The sequence below is a fragment of the Lissotriton helveticus genome, chromosome 9, assembly GCF_964261635.1.
Source record: "Lissotriton helveticus chromosome 9, aLisHel1.1, whole genome shotgun sequence".
Classification (NCBI taxonomy): Eukaryota; Metazoa; Chordata; class Amphibia; order Caudata; family Salamandridae; genus Lissotriton; species Lissotriton helveticus.
Genome location: NC_136070.1, coordinates 1,254,543,834 through 1,254,565,075, shown reverse-complemented (window position 1 = coordinate 1,254,565,075; position 21,242 = coordinate 1,254,543,834). Strand labels below are relative to the sequence as shown.

At 47.0% G+C, this 21,242-nt stretch overlaps 1 protein-coding gene across 1 annotated transcript in view; it reads right to left on the bottom strand.

The window, feature by feature from the left end:
• The window catches only part of LOC144783414 (E3 ubiquitin-protein ligase rnf213-alpha-like), a 2,376,820-nt gene that overhangs the window by 1,134,437 nt on the left and 1,221,141 nt on the right, over positions 1–21,242 (bottom strand). Inside the window, exon 22 of the mRNA XM_078662402.1 lies at positions 12,763–12,980. Coding sequence (XP_078518528.1) covers positions 12,763–12,980 — 218 coding nt within the window. The remainder of the gene's footprint in view (positions 1–12,762; positions 12,981–21,242) is intronic.

Here is a 21,242-nt window from a genome sequence, read left to right as displayed (position 1 = left end):
GAGCGTGTGGAAATGCTGACATTGCATGTTCTCTACAGTGGCAAATAGAACTAACCAAGGCTCTCTCCACTTTTGGAAAAGACCTTGCACTGCCTCTACATGGAGCCACCACTCTGGATCTGCTAGACATCGATGGCTGAGTTCCAAGAGACCAGCAGGTGTTGAACCCCCAAGGAAATGCCCTGATTTTCCTGCCATGTCCAGAGGCCTCTTGTCAAAGGGTCATCAACCCCACCCCACCCTGGTTTTTGCAGTACCACACGGCGGTGGTGTTGTTCATGAACACCTGAACCCGTTTTTCTTTGATCAAAGGAAGAAAGGCTTTCAATGCCAGTCGGATCGCCCGAAGCATCAACAGGTTGCTGTGGAGTCCGGATTCCACCAGAGACTAGACTCCTCTGATCTATACCTCTGCCAGATGACCACCCCAGCCGAGGAGTGACACATCTGTCACTACAGTTAGATCCGGTTGGGGAAAGGAGGGGGGGGTCTGCTGGAGTCAGGTGTGACTTTGGTACATTGATAGTGAACCCTAGCGAGTGCAGAAGGTCACCGTAGCCTGGAGATGGGAGGCGACCTCCTGGGGTGAACCCGCCTTCAACAGCCAGTCATCGCGATAGGCGTAGACGGATACCCTTGATCTGCTCAGATGAGCTGGAACCAGAGCCATCACCTTGTTGATCACCGAGGGGAGCTAGTATTGCCAGAGGGGAGCATGTCAAAGTGAATGTGCTCGCGGCGCACCGTGAACCGCAGGTAATACCTGTGGGCAGGCAGGACGGGGGTTTGCAGAATCAGTCATGAAAGTCCAATGCTACCATCTAGTATTTGTGGCCCAGGGCAGACAGGACTTAAGAGTAAGCATTTTGAATTTCACCTTTTTCAGGAAGAAATTGAGAGGGCGCTGGTCTAGGATACGGCAAAGGTCTCCATCCTTTTTGGGCATCAGAAATTTGCAGGAATAACAACCATGACTTATTTCTGAACCTAGCACCTTCTCTATGGCTCCCTTTCCCAAGAAAGCCTCCACTCCCTGGCGGAGTAAGGATATGTGGTCCTCCGTCAAACTGTCGCAGGTAGGTGGCATGGGAGGTGGGGTAGTCACAAGTAGGAGGGAGTAGCCCCTTTGGACAATCTAGAGAACCCTGCAGTTGGATGTGATTGACATCTACTGGATGCCCATGATGGTCAGAGGACAAACTAAATAGGCTTGGAGACTGTGGCTGCTGATGTGGTAGTGGGCTGGCTCGACCTCTGGCTACCTGACCCATGAGGTCAGTGGGTACTGCATCCTTCCCCATGAGAGTGCAGGCCATGTTGGCTGGGCGGGTAGAGACACAGCTGGAAACCCTTTCCATGGCAATGAAAGGAGCAAAAAGCGGTCTCGGGTTGGCGGGGGCCATGGAAAGGCCCAAGTACCTGGCTGTAGCCCTGATGTTCTTAAGGCGCTCTAGAGCAGAGTCCGCCTTGCTCTGAAGAGACCGGAGTCAGCAAAGAGCATGTCCATGAGCAAGGCCTAGACATCCCCCCCAAAAACAGTGGTTCTCAACCAGGAGTGGAGCCGAATAGCCACCAGCGAAGAAGAAATTGCTCTGCCCAGCAAGTTGATTGCATCAAGCCTAATGGCGAACTTAAGCTGCATCTCTCCCAACAGCAATGGCTTTAGAGAGTATGGCTTGGGCCAACTCCAAGACCACAGGCAGCACCTGTGCAACCGACACCCAGATTGTATGGGAGTATCAGTCCAAAAGGCACATAGTGTTCACCGACCGCAGTGCCAGACTGGCAGAATAGAACATCCTCTTCCCAAAGGTATCCAGCCTCTTGGATTTCTTGTCCGGTTGGAGTGGTAGAAATGCGTTGCGCTTGATTTTGGAGGCGAAGGCCTGGACCCCCAACTCCCGGCTGAAGTACCTCATTCAAGATATTTGTCTTGACTGCCACTGAGGACCTCAGCCTCCATCCGCTTCACCAATGCGAATAAGGCACCCTCGCCCATAGCCACGTTAAGGTGATGGACCAGGTCAGTGTCTAAGAAGGCGTCCTGCCCACAGACATCTGCCAGATCCTCATACCATTTGTCTGCAGGATCTTCTAATGTCGGATGCAGACCCCTAGCAATCGTCACCCAATCCAGGCCTGTCTTATGAATAAGGCACTGGCCCGGATTTGGGGAGTCTGCGCCTGGTCAGCGTCGACGTTGGATGACACTCGCCTGCTGGCGCGGATAATTCCCCTGCTGTGCTGGGCGTTCCATTAAACGGGCATGGTCTTGACGAGCTCAGCTCGTCATGAGCACAGCGCCACCGTGTTGCATGATGAGCCGAGCTCGTCACAAGCACCGCGCGTGCGCCCCCTCCTCCCCGCGGCACAGGGGAATTAGCCCCGTGGCGAAGGGGTTAAATCAAACTCGTTACCGGTAAGTACTTTGCATAGAATAACTTTTGAATAACATTTACGGGTATAAAAAACACAGTTGTTACTTCTGCGCAGTTACGCACAATGTTATCCTATGGGAGAAAACACGTAGAATAGTTATGCATGTTCTGCGTTCTCAGTAAACCAACTTGGGTCTAGGCATCGTAGAGGATCAGGGACCAGTGTTCTACACTCATGTCAGTTGGGGCTGCGCTTAAAGGGCCTCCTTTACCTTTGGTCTAGTCAGAAGTTTAGGCGACAGCTGGGCACTGGAGTCACTTTCGGGGCTGCCTCCGCATTTCTGATGCCCTGCATCGGTTGGCTGTCAGTGGGGCGAGTTCGAGTCTGCACTGGACTAGTAAACAAGACTTGGTTGGTTGCCAGTACTCCGGATATTGGCACAGCTGGGCTCTGGGAGGTTGGGGATCTTCAGGCTTGGCAGGAAGACGCAGGGGGCCATTTGGTGTCTGCTGAACTCTTCCTGGGTAGCTGCTGCTTGGCGTTCGCTGTTGGCAGCAGGTACAGTGTACCTGGATGTCGCAGTCTGTGCCTGCAGGTGTGTCGCTCCTCGGTGCCAGAGGATATCTTCAGGCTTTTCGTGATGTGCTGGAGTTATGCCGGGGTTTGGTGGAGTCAGACTGCAAATGACCGAGGCGACTTTAGCCTAATTTCCGGGAGCAGGCAGAAGGCTGGCCAATCTTTTGCTCCTCTGTTGTTCCTTTCTGCAGCTCGGCAGGGTCCTGGTTGTTGTCTTCTTCTTGATTCCAAAGTGATCTAAATCTCTGAGCTAAGGGGGTCCCCTAAATATTGAATTTAGGGGCGTTTTTAGGGCAGTGAAGGGCAGTAGCCAATGGTCTACTTGCCTCTGGATTCACTACGCCTCCTACATGACCACTTCCTGTGGGAAGTGGGAATGACCCTCACTCAGTGTCCTAAATCTTGCCAACACAAAGATGGCGGATTCCTAAAAGTGCGGATAAGATCAGTCAAGACACCAGAGTGGTGTGCCTGACCGGTGTGGTTGCCACGCTTTTCATGAATCCTTTTCTTGCGCCAAAGGGCGGCAAGGCAGGGGGATTGACATATTCCTGGTCTAGATGGGAGACCCGGGGTCACATTACAAAGGCAGCATGCTTTGAAGTTACGGCCCCAGGAATGTTAATTCTGGACTAGTCAGCCAGTGCACTAGAGGACAGTGGTACCTCTAAAGTACCCTCTGGGTTTAGGTATTGATACATTCAACACTGGCATCAGTGTGGATTTATTAATACGAGATGTTTGATAACAAACATCCCATATTTCAGTGAAGCCATCTTGTAGCTGTGAAACTCATTTTGATTAGTGTCCAGCACATGTACTTTGAAAATGGCATCCCTGCTCACTAGTAATATCTGAGAAGGGCTTAGATATTACAGGGAACTTCTGCTCATGCAGAGATGTACCCTCATGTAGTATAGTGCACCCTGCCATAGGGCTATAAGGCCTGCTGTAGTGGTGACTTACCTATGCTGCATGCAGTGTGATTTGGCATGGCACACAGGAGGTGTGTTTGTTGGGCTCTGCACCATGGTGTGCAGCCTGCAATGGCAGTCTGTGTGTTGGTGCTGAGGGGTCCCTGGGGTGGCACAATTGGTTTTGTCTGCAGGATCTTCTAATGTCTGATGCAGACCCCTAGCAATCATCGCCCAATCCAGGCCTGTCTTTTGAATAAGGCACTGGCCCGGATATGGGGAGTCTGCGCCTGGTCAGCGTCGACGATGGATGACACTTACCTGGCTGCAAAGCAGAGTCTGGAAGGATGATGGAGTGGCACCACCACTGCAAGATGATGGTTGAGCCAGGGATGTTTGGTACTGGAGGGGGTGCCAGGGAAGGTCGGTGTCCATCTGGACGTGTGGGGCTTAAGGGTGCTCCAGAGGGGTAGAGCTGCTAAAAAACGAGGTGCATAGCCTCGTAAAATTCTTTACATTGAGTGTGGGTAACTCCTGCTACTGGAAATTCAGGGAGGGGCTGAAACGGCCCAGGCTCCATCACAGAGCTTGGCATCAAGTTCTGACAGTCCTGTGACTAGTACAAAGGCTCATACAAAGAGTAGTCAAAGACGTCTTCAACTTCTTTTTCTTGTTGTGGGACTTCCCCGATCACCAGGTACGAATCACAAAGGATCTCTGGACCTTCCTCAAGGCTGAGACCTTGAGCATCACGGAGTCAATCGCCATCGGGTGGTGAGAGCATAAGGGAGTGCTCCCTCAGCGCCTTAGGGTGCATGGTGACGCAGTCCTCATCTGTCTTAATATTGTGGTCTCACTGACAACACCAGAGACAAGCCAAATATGGGACCATCACCGAAATGTGTCAGTGACAGACATTGACCTGCCTTCCAGGTTGACATCCTGCACACCAGGAGACAAATTCTCAAAACAATCTTCGACAAAAGGTAAAAAAAATGGTCAGTCAAAAAGTGGCTGGTGGTAACCCTTCTCCGGATCCGCACTGACTTGCGTGCAAAAAAAATAACTGACTTCAGTGCGCTATATAGGAACTGAACACGTCACTTCTGGACTGGCCGAGACACCATGCAGAGTAGAACAACATCACCTACCGGTTCGCAGGGATATTGCTCACCCAAATTTTCCAGATCCAGACTGACACCTCTGGAATATTCTACAGTGAGGAACGTGAGGCTAGAATTCTCCATCAGATACTATAGCTCCTTTACCCTATACCTATGTCTCTATTTATACCCTAGTACTTATACCATTGCCTATACCCTACAAAGCCTACAAATATCTATACACTAGAACCTCCACCCCTACCTATACCCTACTACTTTGACAAGTGCATGTACCCCACAGTCTCTTCCCTGCTCCATTAATCCACCATTTTTAAGTCGAGCCTGAGCCAGAGCGCAAGCGCTGCTCTGGAAATCTGTTGTAGGTACTGTACGAGGCAGAAGCCCCGCCCACATTTGTCATTGGCTTGTGTCTTTGTCCTTCGTAACTGCTTGCGTCTGATTCCTTAATAGGCTTGTTAATCCCTCCTTAGTACGGCCATGTCGTCATTTGTAACCTCCCATGACTGCTGGCCCCTTCACTTGGTTGTTACGCAGTACGTGTACTTTTATTCTTTAATGATCCGGGACAATGGCATGGTGGCCGCTTGTTTGCTATGGGGGCCTTAGAGGGCAAGCGTTCGAAATTCTTTGAGTGCACTGGGGGTGTCGTTGAAGAGGTTACATTAGTCAGAAACATGCACTGGAAGTCTATTTGCAGAGCGCTGCGTTGCTCTAACGTTGTTTTCACATTGGAGGGTGCGCTGGGCTCCCGCAAGTGCAGTTGCAGTGAAATTGGCGGTTCTTTGGGAGCAGTGGCAACCAAGGGCCCTGAGGTAGCGCATGTGCAGCCGCTGACGGCGGACATCTTGCTGGTGCTCGAGTGCTGTTCATGGGCGAGGAGGAGAAAAGGAAACAGCTGATGTACTTTACTGTACAGACGAGGCCGCGGCCTACGGCGGGTAGGAATCGAGCAACTAGTTCCTGTGTATCGTTCTCTGTTTCTGGGCACAAGCCATTAGACGACACTTCTCGGGACCTACATGGTGTCTCGTATGCAGGCATTGAGGAGCGAGCAATGCGCGCTCAAGTTTTCAATGCTTCCATGACCCCACCCCCCTCCGCCCGATCTGTGGGCGCTGTTGGTGTTATTCTCAATGTGCAATAATTTTGAACTGCCTTTGGTTTGTATCACACATTTAAAGAGGGATACATTTGTACAAGGTAGTGGTCCGGTAACTGTACGATAAACAGTGTGTGGTTTTCTTATTACTTCTTAGTCCTTCTTTCCTGTTCATGGCACATTCACCCCTTTATGTTCTTTAATAGAATATGACTAGTTTAGAATGTTTAGTCTTGAACCTTGAACTGAATGTCAGTTGAATCTGCTTACTGAAGGATGAGGTCTCTTGTGAAGAAGATGCATTAAAGACCTACAATCAACTTATAGCCTCTTGTCTTTTCTAATCATTTTAGCCTTTACCTCATTTTGGCGACGATTGGACATTTACCCACCCACAAGAGACCTCACCTCAACTATTTTTGTTAAAGAAAAACTAAACAGCTCTCTACCTACTGTCTTCATCCAAACTGTTCTCGACGTCTCAGCTAAACAACCTCGCTGGCATTCTGCCTGAAACTAAACGGATTTTTCTCCGGAGTCAACCGGCAGTGAAGAGGTGTCGTTTTCCTCTCTGGACAGAGTTGAAGAGCTGCTGGGCCGTATCAAAGCCACGAGACTGGACGGTGGTTTCTGGCTTTGAGTGCGGAGCTGTTTTCAAGATCGATCACCGCTTCCGCATTGATTGCTGTGTCAAAAGAAATACTCCAACGGACTCTGCGTCTTTGTGAGTTGTTGCCTAGCAGCCCCAAAATCTTGGCCCTGCTGTCTCTTCCCTACGTCACTGGTTTCCCGTTACCTAGGGAACCGTGACGCCACCTTCCTTCCTCCGTGACAGACAGCATGATTCCAATACCATCACGCCATGTCAGAAATGTCACGGGTGCAATTTTGGAGCTTCACTCGGCTGCTTCACACGGAAGTCTTCCGAGTGCAGTCTTCCTGTCACGGTGATCTGCACAGCACTTTCTGAACCATCTACGCTTTGAAGGTACTTTCTATTTACAGCGCTGACCTGCACAGCGGGTAGCAGGTCGAAATCGGTTGTTCATTTGTTGATACCATACGGATTTCGCCGCGCTGATTTGCACAGCATATTGCAAGTCGCTAATACTTTTTACTTTCTACGCTGACTTGCACAGCACGTAGCAAATCAGATACTACTATTTTGTTTCAAGTGCAGTTTGCTTTCAACTCTGATCTGCACAGCTGTCTACATATCAGCATCTTCTTTAAGAACTCTAAAAGTTTGCTACCCTGATCTACATAGCTCGTTACAGATCTACGTTTATACTAGTTGTTAACCACTCCTATCTGCACAGCACATAGCAGATTCAACTCGTTTTCATTATCTACTTTACTATTTCAAGAACAGCTTATTCTTTACTGTGATCTTCACAGCTGTTTACACTTCAACCTCCCCTTTGAAATTGTAATAATTTTCTGTTTGTTTCACTTAGACTAGACAGTTGCATTTCATTGCTTATAACCACTTCAGCACTTTCTGATTTACTCATTTCAGCATCATGTAGAACCTCACTGCTCCTCCTTTCTTCCTTTCTGAGCCTTGGGAACCTCCCATACCCTGTTTAAAATGGAAAAAAGTTTTCGCTCACTATGCAAGAGTGTGTGGTACGTCCTTGAGCGCAGAAAGGAAGAGTTTGTTGTTTATGCATTGCTTAGGCTCAGAAGGGCAAGAGGTTTTCGAGCACCTTCCCGAATTATTGGATGGTGAAGGTGACTCACTCAATGAGTATGAAATTTGTATTAAAAAGATGGACTTGCACTACCTTCCAAAAATGAGTAGGGTTTTAGAACGTTTTCACTTCGGGAAGAGAACAAAAAGACAAGGTGAAACTGTTGAACAGTATGTTACAGTTCTACGCAAGCTTGCTTCAACTTGTTCGTTTGATGGAAGTTTAGATGAGAGACTTAGGGATCAGCTCATGTTAGGTTCTTCTATAGATAAAGCTAAAGATAGCTTGTGGCAAAAAGATAATCCTTCACTTCAAGAAGTAATCACCACATTGAAAATGCATGAATATTCCAATGCATGTGCTGAGACCATTCGCAAAAACCGTAACAATGGCAAAAATCTGACTACAGAGGTAGAAATAAAAGCATCCACTTCAGACACACCAGGTAAAGTTCAACCAGATTCTGCTGTCTCATCAAAATCTACACCTTCTGGCATTAACACGAAATCCTCTACTGTCAAGTGTTATCGTTGTGGCAACACGGGACATGTCGCTAATTTTAAAGACTGTCCGGGGTGGAAAGCAATGTGTTCAATTTGTAGAAGGAAGGGTCACTTCTCGAGGTGCTGCAGATACAATAGAAAGCAGAAAAAGTAAGAGAAGTAGACATCTATGAACAAAATGAACAAGTTACTTACCTTCGGTAACGATATATCTGTAAGAAACAGTAGTTAGTATTAGATTCCTTACCTTAGAATATCCCCAGGCGTCAGTCTGGATCCGGAAACTTTTGCGTAGCAGTACCCCTGCGCGTCGGTAGGCGAAGGGATGACCTTAACCCTTGGTATCAGTTCGCAGAACGGGGAGGATGGGTGGGGCGGTAAGGAATCTAATACTAACTACTGTTTCTTACAGATATATCGTTACCGAAGGTAAGTAACTTGTTCATCTGAAAGAAACAGGTTAGTATTAGATTCCTTGCGCGGAAAAGCTGTGTGCAAAGAACGGACGGTGACGCCTGGCAACATTCCGATCAACAGGTGACCCGGAAGCGGGCCTGGACCATGTGCCCAAAAGGACATCCGTCAAGGCGTCATTAAACGGCAGCAGAGGCTCCTGTGGGCACGACTGCGGTTTGAATACCTCGGTGAGGATGTTAGGCTTCACCTTAGCGACGGGGAGCTCAAGGCCCAAGGCCTTGGCAGCCCTCATCAGCACTACAGAATAGGCAGCCCCAGCCTCCGACGCCACAGTGGGAGGCGAGACAAACCCAGGGTTAGGGGAATCGTCCAGACCACTGGCAGACCACTGGCATCACCCAAGTCACCAGCCCAGTCCACGTACTGACAGTCGCGTGACAGAGGGTCCTCAGACCCCTCCCAACCCTCTCCATAATCGTCTTCATCGACATAGGTTGACTCAACGATATAGACCGGCTCCTCGGAGCCAATGGGCCCCAACGGCGCCGGACTCGGCGTTGGACGATGCCGGTCCGACTCCGCGTCCGGATTCGGAGAGGGAATGGGGGTGGCGCCGCGCGGCGCCGGAGCCCCGACGCCGGCCGGAACCGACGTCGGAGTCACGGCGTCGCGCGGAGGCGGCACCACGGGTTGCCCCGATGGAATCGGTGCCGGAGAGGCCGGTTGACCAGCCGGCGACGACCCTGAAGGACCCAGCGGCGCCGGGGCCGGAACCGCCGGCGGCGTCGGGGCAGGAGCACCCGAACCGCTCGGGCCCCCAGACGGGACCGACGGGCCTGCAGGCGCCGTAGGCCCCGCCGGAGGAGACAGCGCCCTCATGGCCATGAGGAACTCCTCTACCTCCTCACGCGACGCGCCTTGCCCAGGGACCGGCGGGTATGGAGCAGGCGGCGTCGGCGACCCACGCGGGGCCGCGGGGGGTGGGGCTACCCGAACCCCCGGCCGCATCGCGCGGGCGTCGGGGGGAGTCGGGGGTACGATGACGACGCCCCGACTTCTTGTGTCGCTTACCTGAGGAACCGGAGGAATGGTGACGACTTCCGGAGCGCTCATGGTGGCTCCGCGACCGTTCTCTCGACCGCTCCCTCGACCTCCGTCCGGACCGGGACCGCTCTCGACGCGGGGCCGACACCCGGAGCTCGAGCAGCTTGCGGGACCGCTCCCGCCTAGCCTTACTCGTCAAGGCCCGGCAGTCGACGCAGGAGTCCACGTCGTGGTCCGCGCCCAGACACCGGAGGCAGAGTCGATGGTGGTCGGTGACCGACATCAGGCGGTCGCACCCGTCACAACTTTTAAACCCGGGCATCCTACCGGCACCTGAAAGAGTTAGATTTAACAAAAACTTTGGTCAAAAGACCGGAGTACTGCTCTTCGGATCTGCGCTAACTGGCGCGGAAAAAAGAAGAACTGACGTCAGCGCGCGGAGGCGGCGTCTATATACTCCAGCGACGTCATCACGGCGCACGACGCAGACGACGCGGAGCCGCAGGGGACGCCTGCAGACGACGCCTACCGACGCGCAGGGGTACTGCTACGCAAAAGTTTCCGGATCCAGACTGACGCCTGGGGATATTCTAAGGTAAGGAATCTAATACTAACCTGTTTCTTTCAGATGATGAAGATTTCGTTGTCCGTCAGGTTGGTAATATGACAGCTGAGGGTGCCATGGAAAAAGTTCTAATCAATGATAGCAGTGTTGATATGTTGTTTGACTCTCGTGCAAAAATTACATTAGTACCCAAAACATTTTATAAAAAGAATTTACTACAAAAAGTCAAACTGCTTAAACCTGACATTGTCCCTAGAGGGTATGGTGGTCACATTATAAATCTGTTAGGATACTTCATGGGCACGATAGATTTCAAAGGAAGGATTACTGCAGGGAAAATGTATGTGTCAATGAGAGGAGACTCTCTAATCAGTTGGGCTCATCAACGAGATCTTGGTGTCTATCTAGATCCCAATGAAGTTCCCCCAGTACGTCTAGGAGATCTTCCTAATGTTGCTTCGGTGTCGGAGCATAATGATTGGGTAAAGAAAGTTCCCAAGGTCTTTGATAAGAAACTCGGATGTCTCATAAAATACCTACATCTCATCAAATTAAAAAGGGATTCCCTACCCAAAGTTGCCAAAGTCAGAAACGTCCCACTCTTAGTTAGAGATAAGATGAAAAGTGAGTTGAATAAACTTTTGGAGAATGGGGTCATACGAGAAGTTGAAGCTACAGAGTGGGTCTCTCCGGTAGCTATGGCCCGAAAGGTCAACGGAGAGGCAAGACTATGCATTGATATGAGAGAACTCAATAAAGCTGTAGTAGTAGATCACTATCCCCTCCCCAACATAACAGAGATGTTGTCCTCATTGAATGGTGACACTCACTTTTCAACACTAGATTTTTCATCCGCCTACCATCAGGTCAGACTCCATCCCTCCTGTCAAGACCTGACAACTTTTATCACACTGTTTGGCACCTACAAATTTCTCGACATTTGGTACATTAGCCAGTTGTAACAACAGCGATAAATCACTGTGTGTCTGTTATTTGATTATGGCTACTAGAATTTTGGATATTGTGTAAATAACTTGGCTTAAATGTGAGCCTTCTTGTTGTGTAAATTCTATATTTTGTGAATCACACTTTCGTTCATTCACTCCCTCATCCTCACCTCAATCACAATACCCCCACCTTCCCTCTCCCCTCCTGGGGCACTGTTTTAACACTGTATTAACAAATGGTATGAATCATCGTTAGTCCAGTGTGATTAAATAACACTGTACATTAAGTTAATACATCTCGTTCATCTTCATCTTTTGCTGTTAATATTGTCTCTCTTTATGTATATGCAATTGTTCACCTGGACCACTGTTCTAATGTACTGGTAGATTGCGCCAAGCAAGTCTTTCTATGTTTGCACACATCTATTTATCTCTCTCAGTCTAACTCTCACTCGGTTACGGTGTATTAGTTCACTTACTCTCACTCTCATATACAGTCTCACATGGTCACTGCCTCTCACACGCTGAGGACTTTGACATTTTAGAGGACTATAATTAGCTCAAGTCTTTGTTTTCTAAAAAACAAAAACGATAACAATGTTCCAAAGCAGTCCTCACTTAGTGTAATAATTTAATGAAATCATTGTATGAGATTAAATCACAACCAATGAGTTTCAAATGGGTTTCAAAAAGCGGAGAATATGAAGCATCCCATGAAATGAAGTATGCTGCATTTTAGGACAAGCATTTGCAATAGGTCTCACATTGTTATAAAGTTAGAGCTGTTGGCATTGAAAAATATATATTTTAACTTTTGTTTGTTTATTTGCAGTTGAGTAATTATATTTGCATAGCGCTATTGCCATTGGTTTAAAAAAGTAAAAAGCATTGTAATTTTTAACGCCAAGAGCTCTAACCTTAACAAATGCGAGAACCGTTGCATTGCAAATGCTTGTTTTATTCTTACTGTTTTTTGTGCCACTTTTTAGGCCCTCTTGTCCTGGATTTTCATAATTTCGAAACATTTTCCAGGATTAAATTTAACTAGCCTGGGATAATCGTGCTGATTTTCTTTGTTTTGGATTTTCTGGAAAATAGCACGTAGTGTATATAAACAATTAATAAAAGGCAAAGCCCAGCATTCTGGAATCCTACGAGCTAGAATGAAGCCATCTTGTCACTCCCACTGCACTCTTGCTCAATGCCTTGAAGGTTCAGTGCAGTATTTCCCTCACTCTCTATGTTAAGTTGTGCCATTTACTCACACAATTTTAATCATTTTTCTTTTCGTTCTGAAAAGACAAAAGAAGTTTTCAGAGAATTAATTCAACCATTTCAGAAGGCACCCTAATATTCTGTACGCGTGGTATGCAGCTTACACACTGATTTCAACCAAATCAAAAAAAGATGGCCACTCCATTCTTCCCCCAGGGGTTGTATAGAACGACACCACATTTAAATGTAAACTGAAATAATTTCAAATAAGCAAGAACTACTCACGTTAGATGATTTAAGAGCATGAGGGAGAATCCAGTGCCAATGAGGTTGTCGGTAGATCTTTTTCATTATGGTTAGTTTAAAAATATTACCCAGATTCCTAATCAGGAATATTTGAAGCCAGGGATTATCTGCACTTTCAATAAACTCCCTCGTTGACTCAACTAGGTTCATTTGATGTTTGTTTGCTGGAACTTCATTACCAACTTTATCCTTGCATTCTGTGGATAGAGAGTGTTAAATGTTACTAGCTGCTAATACTGGTGAAAATAGTCCTACAAAACAGTTTTCATTTGTTTCATAGATGTTGGCTGAGATTTTGTGCCGGATGTGCAATGATTTCTGAAAGGTTTAGGTGAACTAATATTATCACAGATACTTTTTTGTTCTTCAATGATGCACCACCAACTGACTGAAGGGCAACCCATTTACTAGAATACTTTGTCATGAGAGACCAGCAGGTCCTTTCCTCAGGTTTATCTGAACCATAAAGTGTCAGAAAGGTTGTAATTAATATTATGAGGGGTGGGGGTGTGTGGGAGGGAGGCCTAAAAACTAGGCAAAGTCTGGCCTACACACCTTCCAAAGGTCCCCGATAATCTCCTAAGTGAGAAAGTGGAGTGAATACAAAGGTATGCTCTCAGAACTATGAACATTCTCTTACCCTCCGAGACTGTACTGAAAGGATCTCGAACACACTGGATCAACCTGTTAAGAATGTACTACACAGAAGTAGTTTAGGGATCCCTCCTTGCTACACATGACAAAGAATTATGAGAAGTCCACCAAAAAATAACTATATTTTAAAATCCTGCATTACTGATATTGTTTCCATGCCAAACGTTTGGGAGCAAAGCTGTCCAGAAACAACAAATGCTGGAGATTACTGTAGGAAAATACTCCTGTTTCGGTTTCGCGTCCGCGTTGCACTGCGCAGCAGTGCACGTGCAGCGCAAGACCTTTAGTGAGTGAAAACGGGTTTTAGCACTGACCTAGGAATCGCACATGCTCGTGCATGTGCGATTCCTTTTGTGCTACCCCATTGGCCTTTGAGTGCGTCTTTTTATAAAAGACTGCACGCAATTGCCCAAAGGCGGGAGCGTTGCTCCGCCCACACGCCTATTGGTGTCTATTACGCGCATTGTGTGCGTAATAGACACCAATAGGCCATGTGGTTTCAACTATCGTGCCCAGAGACAGGCGCGATAATTGAAACCACGGCTCGCTGTGGCGCGAGCACAACGACGCAGCACAAAAAGGGAATGGTTCCGAGTTGTAAATTTTCTAATATCATATGATACTTTGATATTGTTTAAACACACAATCACCATTAACTTTCAATTAATTAAACGAAATTGTGAATTATTCAAAAACTCAAATTGGCATTTATTTATGCACCGTTATTATTTCATCAGATTGCAACAAATGCTTCATCATGTAAAACAGGATCAATTCCATGTAATTGTAGAATCATTACATTTGAGATTTGGAGTGCTCTCTGTGAAGAGGGGAAAAGGGGTGTGCAAGAATTGTGAGGGACAGGGTAAAGGTGATGTGACATATTTAGAACATCATATTGAAATCGAAAACGCCTTTACATTCAAATTTATGAGCAAAGGTTCCCAGATTGCATCACACATAGGTATAAATCAATTTCTTATTTGGGTCCTATGGTGTGTTGAATTAGGCGTGGTTCTACGTTTCGACCCCCATGTACGCTAAAGAGTTGATTCAGGCCTCATATTGGGGTCTTCATCAGGAAGGTAAAGAGAGCCTATAAAATAACGTAAAAGCTGAGTTCAGTAACTGTGGTGATTGTACATAGCATATTAACGGATGAGAAGAAGTTTACATACATCAACGGATGGTCGCCATCCGTACCGTCTGGGAGTGGGCCTTTGTCCGGGCACTACCCCACATGACAAGAAGAACATCACGCAAGTAAGTCCCCTACCCGATACCCCTTCTACTCTGGGCAGACAGCCAGAACTAGCCCCCTGAGACTTTTTTTAATGTATTACAGAAATTATTGGAGCACACCGAAGCCCACTCCCAGACGGTACGGATGGCGACCGTCCGTTGATGTATGTAAACTTCTTCTCATCCGGCCTGAATCAACCCTTTAGTATACATGGGGGTCGAAACGTAGAACCACGCCTAATTCAACACACCATAGGACCCAAATAAGAAATTGATTTATACCTATGTGTGATGCAATCTGGGAACCTTTGCTCATAAATTTGAATGTAAAGGCGTTTTCGATTTCAATATGATGTTCTAAATATGTCACATCACCTTTACCCTGTCCCTCACAATTCTTGCACACCCCTTTTCCCCTCTTCGAAGAGAGCACTCCAAATCTCAAATGTAATGATTCTACAATTACATGGAATTGATCCTGTTTTACATGATGAAGCATTTGTTGCAATCTGATGAAATAATAACGGTGCATAAATAAATGCCAATTTGAGTTTTTGAATAATTCACAATTTCGTTTAATTAATTGAAAGTTAATGGTGATTGTGTGTTTAAACAATATCAAAGTATCATATGATATTAGAAAATGTACAACTCGGAACCATTCCCTTTTTGTACTGTTTTATGAACCCAGGTCCCCGAGTTTTTTTAGGGCCAACCCCTTTATTACTCACACTCTCAGAGCAAGAGGCTTCTTGCAAGGGTTTTTCATTTATTTAAGAATAATTTTGCTTAATTCGATGTGTGTATAGAGAGGGCTTCATCAATATGGAATTTGAGACCCTGTCATATACGGAAGATTACATAAGGAATTTGATTGGGGGAGAGACGGGGACTGCTTTCCTGACCACCAACAGCGCCAGTGTAGACCATTCTCTCAATGAGAAAATTAACAGACTTGAACGTCTAGAGAAAAAATTGGTAAGAACCAAACTTCATGGACATCTACTAACAGGGTATCTAAGAGCTAACATTATCCCCACTGGACTTCAAGTCCGCAACGAACCCGCCATTTTCGTCAACAATCCCAAATTCAAGGAAGGTTTCAGCTTCGTGGCAAACAACTGCTCCCGGCACTGGATGGTGCTGGGTGTGGAGACAGCCAGGGACCAGGTGGAACAACTCACGAAAGAAATCGAAGACCTCAAGGCGGAAATTGCTAGCCATTCGGCTTTCGCAGACGCTAAAGAGACTTTGGATAGACTGAAGAAAACTTTGAAAGACTTTGATGTGGAAACACAAACTAAAAAATTGGACAAACTTGCCAAAGATATCCAATATTACGATAGAAAAAAGACCTACCCTTACCTACAGCCGGACTACTACAGGCAAGACAACCAAGGCCGGTTCTCCAACAGAGGCAGAGGAGGCTACAGAGGTACTAGAAGGTACACAAATTTTTCGGATTCCTCCTACAGTGGGGACAGCGAGAACGACCAGGCCACATCTAGCGGAAACTATCAACAACAGGACCAATGGTACCAACCACCACACCAACCCATGCACGAACCCCAACCGCCTTTTTTAGGGGACAGCCAGTGGAGACCACTGAGAGGGAGAGGCAGAGGAGGATCCTGGAACAACTGCCCCAATCGAGGACACAACCAACAGAACTGGGACAGTGGGAGGCAACAAGGCAACACCACCAAACAGGTCCGTTTCCAACCGGAAGACCATGGGGAGAGGAGCACCAGGAGGAAGACCTACAGATGGTAACCAGTGCACCCATCGGGACCAACCCCCACTCCAGCCCTATAATCAATTTGTCCAAACACACACTTACCCCAGATGAGACAAGTATTCTCTGCAAGGGCCTTTCTTTTGTACCTACCTCCCATCCCAACAGATGTAATATACAAACTGAACTCACCAGGTTTTTTAGAAAACTGAGATTGAAGCATTTCTTTAGGAATAAACCATCCACAGCCATGACTGCCTTCACGAACTTAAGACCTCCATCTACCTTTATGCCCACCATGGCATCAGTATCCCACAAGATACTGACATATGAAAGTGTGGTTATGAGGGACGTCCTGAAAGCCATTGACAAAAAACAATATGTGAGACATAACATCAGCATGGGAGAGAGAACTGCGCTGGAATCCTTGAAAAACAACAAGTCAGTAGTGATCAAGCCAGCTGACAAGGGTGGATCAATTGTCATGCTGGATGTAGAAGACTACAAGACAGAGATCCAATCCCAACTAACGGATGGTGTCAGTTATAGACCAACAACGCGAGACCCTACAAAGGAAACACGTACAGACATCATAGCCATTACCACCAAAGCACTAGAGATGGGATTACTGACCAAAAAGGAATTTCAGTACCTCAAAGTGGAGCAACCCAGAACACCAACCATATACGTATTACCCAAAGTACATAAGAACCCAGACAAGCCACCGGGACGACCCATCATTTCCGGATGCGGATCACTGCTAGAACCACTCTGCAAATACATTGATGTATTCTTGAAACCAATAGCGGAAGCCACACCAACGTACCTTAGGTACAGCATGCAAGTTATCAATTTCATCGATCAGAAACCATTCAACAAACACAACCAGATCCTGGTAACAATGGACATTGTTTCCCTATACACCAGCATCCCCCAGAGACCGGCTTTAGAGTGTATGAGAAGAGTATTAAACAGACGGGAACAACCTGTGTCGGTACCAACAGATTTCCTTGTTGAACTTTTGGAAATCGCAATGACAAAAAACTTTTTCATCTTTCAGAACAAATTCTTTATTCAGAGCAAAGGAGTAGCCATGGGCGCTGCCTTCGCCCCGGACCTGGCTATTCTGTACATGTCGGAATACGAACAACATTGTATTCTATCTCAAAATAACCCATACAGAGACATGATTACAACATGGCATCGATATATTGACGATGTCCTCATGATATGGACAGGTGAAGTGGTCGATCTTCATGCATTTTTGGAATGGTTGAACAATCAATCAGATGACATCAAGTTCACAATGCACATAAACAGAGAGTCGATTGACTTCTTAGATATCAGCATTAAGGAGATGGAAGGATACCTGTACACCACCCTCTACAGGAAACCGTTGGAAAGAAATTCTCTTCTACGTTATACAAGTCACCACACGAGAGGATTGAGGGACAACTTGCCCTTTGGACAATTTCTCCGCCTCCGGAGAAACTGTTCTCTCAAAGAAGATTTTTTCAAAGAATCTGATGACCTTATCAATCGCCTGATAGACAGAGGCTACCCCAAGCGCCTCGTCAAGAGATCTCGTAAAAGAGCATGGTTCCAAGATAGATCAACTTTACTTACGCCCAAGACACGAGCCACATCACAGGAACGTATGATATGCGTAACCACGTTCTGTACAAAAAGCAACGCCATACGAAGAAATGTCAACAAACATTGGGGACTAGTGGCAGACACTCTTGAGATCCCTGAACCTCCGATGCATGCCTTCAAAAAGGCGAGAAATGTTAGGGACTACATGGTACGATCACTACTAGATACCCCACAGGCACCAACGATTCAAAGTCTTTGGAAACTACCGGAAATCGTGGGTCACTACAGATGGACCTCATGTAAAGCATGCCCCATGTGTTGGGAAACTAAACAAATATGTTACAACAACCTCACAATAGATCTTAAGTCCTTTACAAATTGCAACACGAGTGGGGTGATTTATGCGATCCTGTGCCCATGCGACCTCATGTATGTTGGACAGACACAACAAAAAGTAAAAAATCGAATATTCCAACATTGCAGCAGGATCCGCTGCTCCACAGTGGGAGCACCTCTTGTGGACCACTTCAAAGACAAAAACCATGCCCCTGAGTCTATCAGATGGTTAGTACTCGAAAAAATCTCTCTTGGACCACGGGGGGAAAATCTGAACTCCATCCTCGACATCAGAGAATGCAAATGGATGCACAAATTTCAGACCATAAGTGGGGGGCTCAATGAATTAGATGCAAATTTTGCCCGAATGGCCAGGCTAAATCCGGAATAGACCTAGCACAATTTGAACCTTGTGATGCTCTTATTGTATGGTATTGATATAACAGACTATCCTTTGGTACATGGTTCAGTGCACATATGGCCAGTAATACCGCAGTTATACGTTGTTAATATGTGTGTTCATTGTACTTGATTTCCAACATGTTCTCCATCACACCAGTAGACCAACTTCGTGTATGTTAATTACCCAATCTTATACTGTTAACTCAGGCTCCTGGGTGTGGTTAAAGTACTATAATACGGTGCATCATTCCCCTTGCTATATGCAACACAACATTAATATGTAGTATGGGTGGTTCAATACATGGTTCGTTGCACACATGACCAGAAGTACCGCATCCACACGCTGTTAATATGTTAATATGTTAATATGCTAATATGTGTGTTCTTTGTACATGACTTTCAACATGGTTCCCATCATACCAGCTGACTAACTTTGCGTGTGTTAATTACTCCATCGTACACTGTTGACTCAGGCTCCTGTTTGTTGTCAAAGCGATATAATACGGTGCATGGTTTCCCCTGCTACATTCAGCACAGTAAACATGGGTGGTTCAACACAATTTTCACCAACCCTTGGTCTTCGCTTCGCGAAAGGAACCCCGGTTAGACTCTTTTACCCGCTCCCCAAGTAGTTCTAGCCCTCACGTCACACCCCTTCAGGACAACCCGTCCTGATTGGCCCGCACGTGACGAGCCCCTCTGCCCCATAGCAATCAGCGGCTGCACCGCGAGCTCATACCGATGTAGCGCGGCAGCAGAGCGGACTACCGACAGTGATGTCCTGAACAAAGGTAATTAATCCGAGGTTAGCACTAGACTGACTTGCAGAGCTGTAAGGCACAATTCAGATCGCTTCGCGGTCCTACTAACTCGATCGAACATGGCACGCCCTAAACTATCTGTTCGACTCCAAACGCCCGCATAAGCGTCTGACGGCGCCTTGTTTCTTTTTTAACTTTCAGAAACACGTAATTCATTATATGGGACGCGAGGAGCGATCCCAGCGCGCCCATTTGTCTGGGCACTCCCCACATGACAAGAAGAACATCATGCAAGTAAGTCCCCTTCCCGATACCCCTTCTACTCTGGGCAGACAGCCAGAACTAGCCCCCTGAGACTTTTTTTAATGTATTACAGAAATTATTGGAGCACTCCATGGCCCACTCCCAGACGGTACGGATGGCGACCGTCCGTTGATGTATGTAAACTTCTTCTCATCCGTTAATATGCTATGTACAATCACCACAGTTACTGAACTCAGCTTTTACGTTATTTTATAGGCTCTCTTTACCTTCCTGATGAAGACCCCAACATGAGGCCTGAATCAACCCTTTAGCGTACATGGGGGTCGAAACGTAGAACCACGCCTAATTCAACACACCATAGGACCCAAATAAGAAATTGATTTATACCTATGTGTGATGCAATCTGGGAACCTTTGCTCATAAATTTGAATGTAAAGGCATTTTCGATTTCAATATGATGTTCTAAATATGTCACATCACCTTTACCCTGTCCCTCACAATTCTTGCACACCCCTTTTCCCCTCTTCACAGAGAGCACTCCAAATCTCAAATGTAATGATTCTACAATTACATGGAATTGATCCTGTTTTACATGATGAAGCATTTGTTGCAATCTGATGAAATAATAACGGTGCATAAATAAATGCCAATTTGAGTTTTTGAATAATTCACAATTTCGTTTAATTAATTGAAAGTTAATGGTGATTGTGTGTTTAAACAATATCAAAGTATGATATTAGAAAATTTACAACTCGGAACCATTCCCTTTTTGTACTGTTCTATGGACCCAGGTCCCCGAGTTTTTTTAGGGCCAACCCCTTTATTACTCACACAACGACGCAGCAGCATCGAATGCCTGGGCGGGCCCGCACTGCGCAGCAACCCGCGGACGATCGATGTGACCGAAACTGGCACCAGCGAGACACCCTGTGAGTCGTGCGGCGCACCAGTGGTCCCCCTTCCCCCCCTGTAGCCGGTGCTCGTTTCAGCACCCGGACCGGCTGCCCTGCTCCGCGCCTACAGTGTTCTGGAGTCTGGCGCTGCGGGGACAGGGCCCGCGCAAAGGTGAGATTGGGGGCTGGGGCGCTGGTCTGGGGCCGCGGGCAGGCCCGGTGGGGGGCTTTGGTGCCTTCGCTTGCTGTCTACTGCAATGCCATTACCACACACCCACGGGGGCCCTGCTGGATTGAATAACAACGCCTGAATAAACGTGCAGGGCAGGGGTAGCGCTACGGGGGCTTCAGGACTCCCCACGCCACCAGCTAGACGCCGGTGCCTCCTGGACCACGAGGCAGACGCTCACCCTAATCCGATCATTGATTCAGGGGCAGCTTCCGGCCATTTGATCACCTCCATTACTGGGAGCATTGCTTACATTCAGCTGTGCAGCGGAAACCTCTCGCCCCGTTGTGCCCACGCTATTCATAATAGTGCAGAACCGGTCTTGGACCACGCAACGGCTAAAGCCT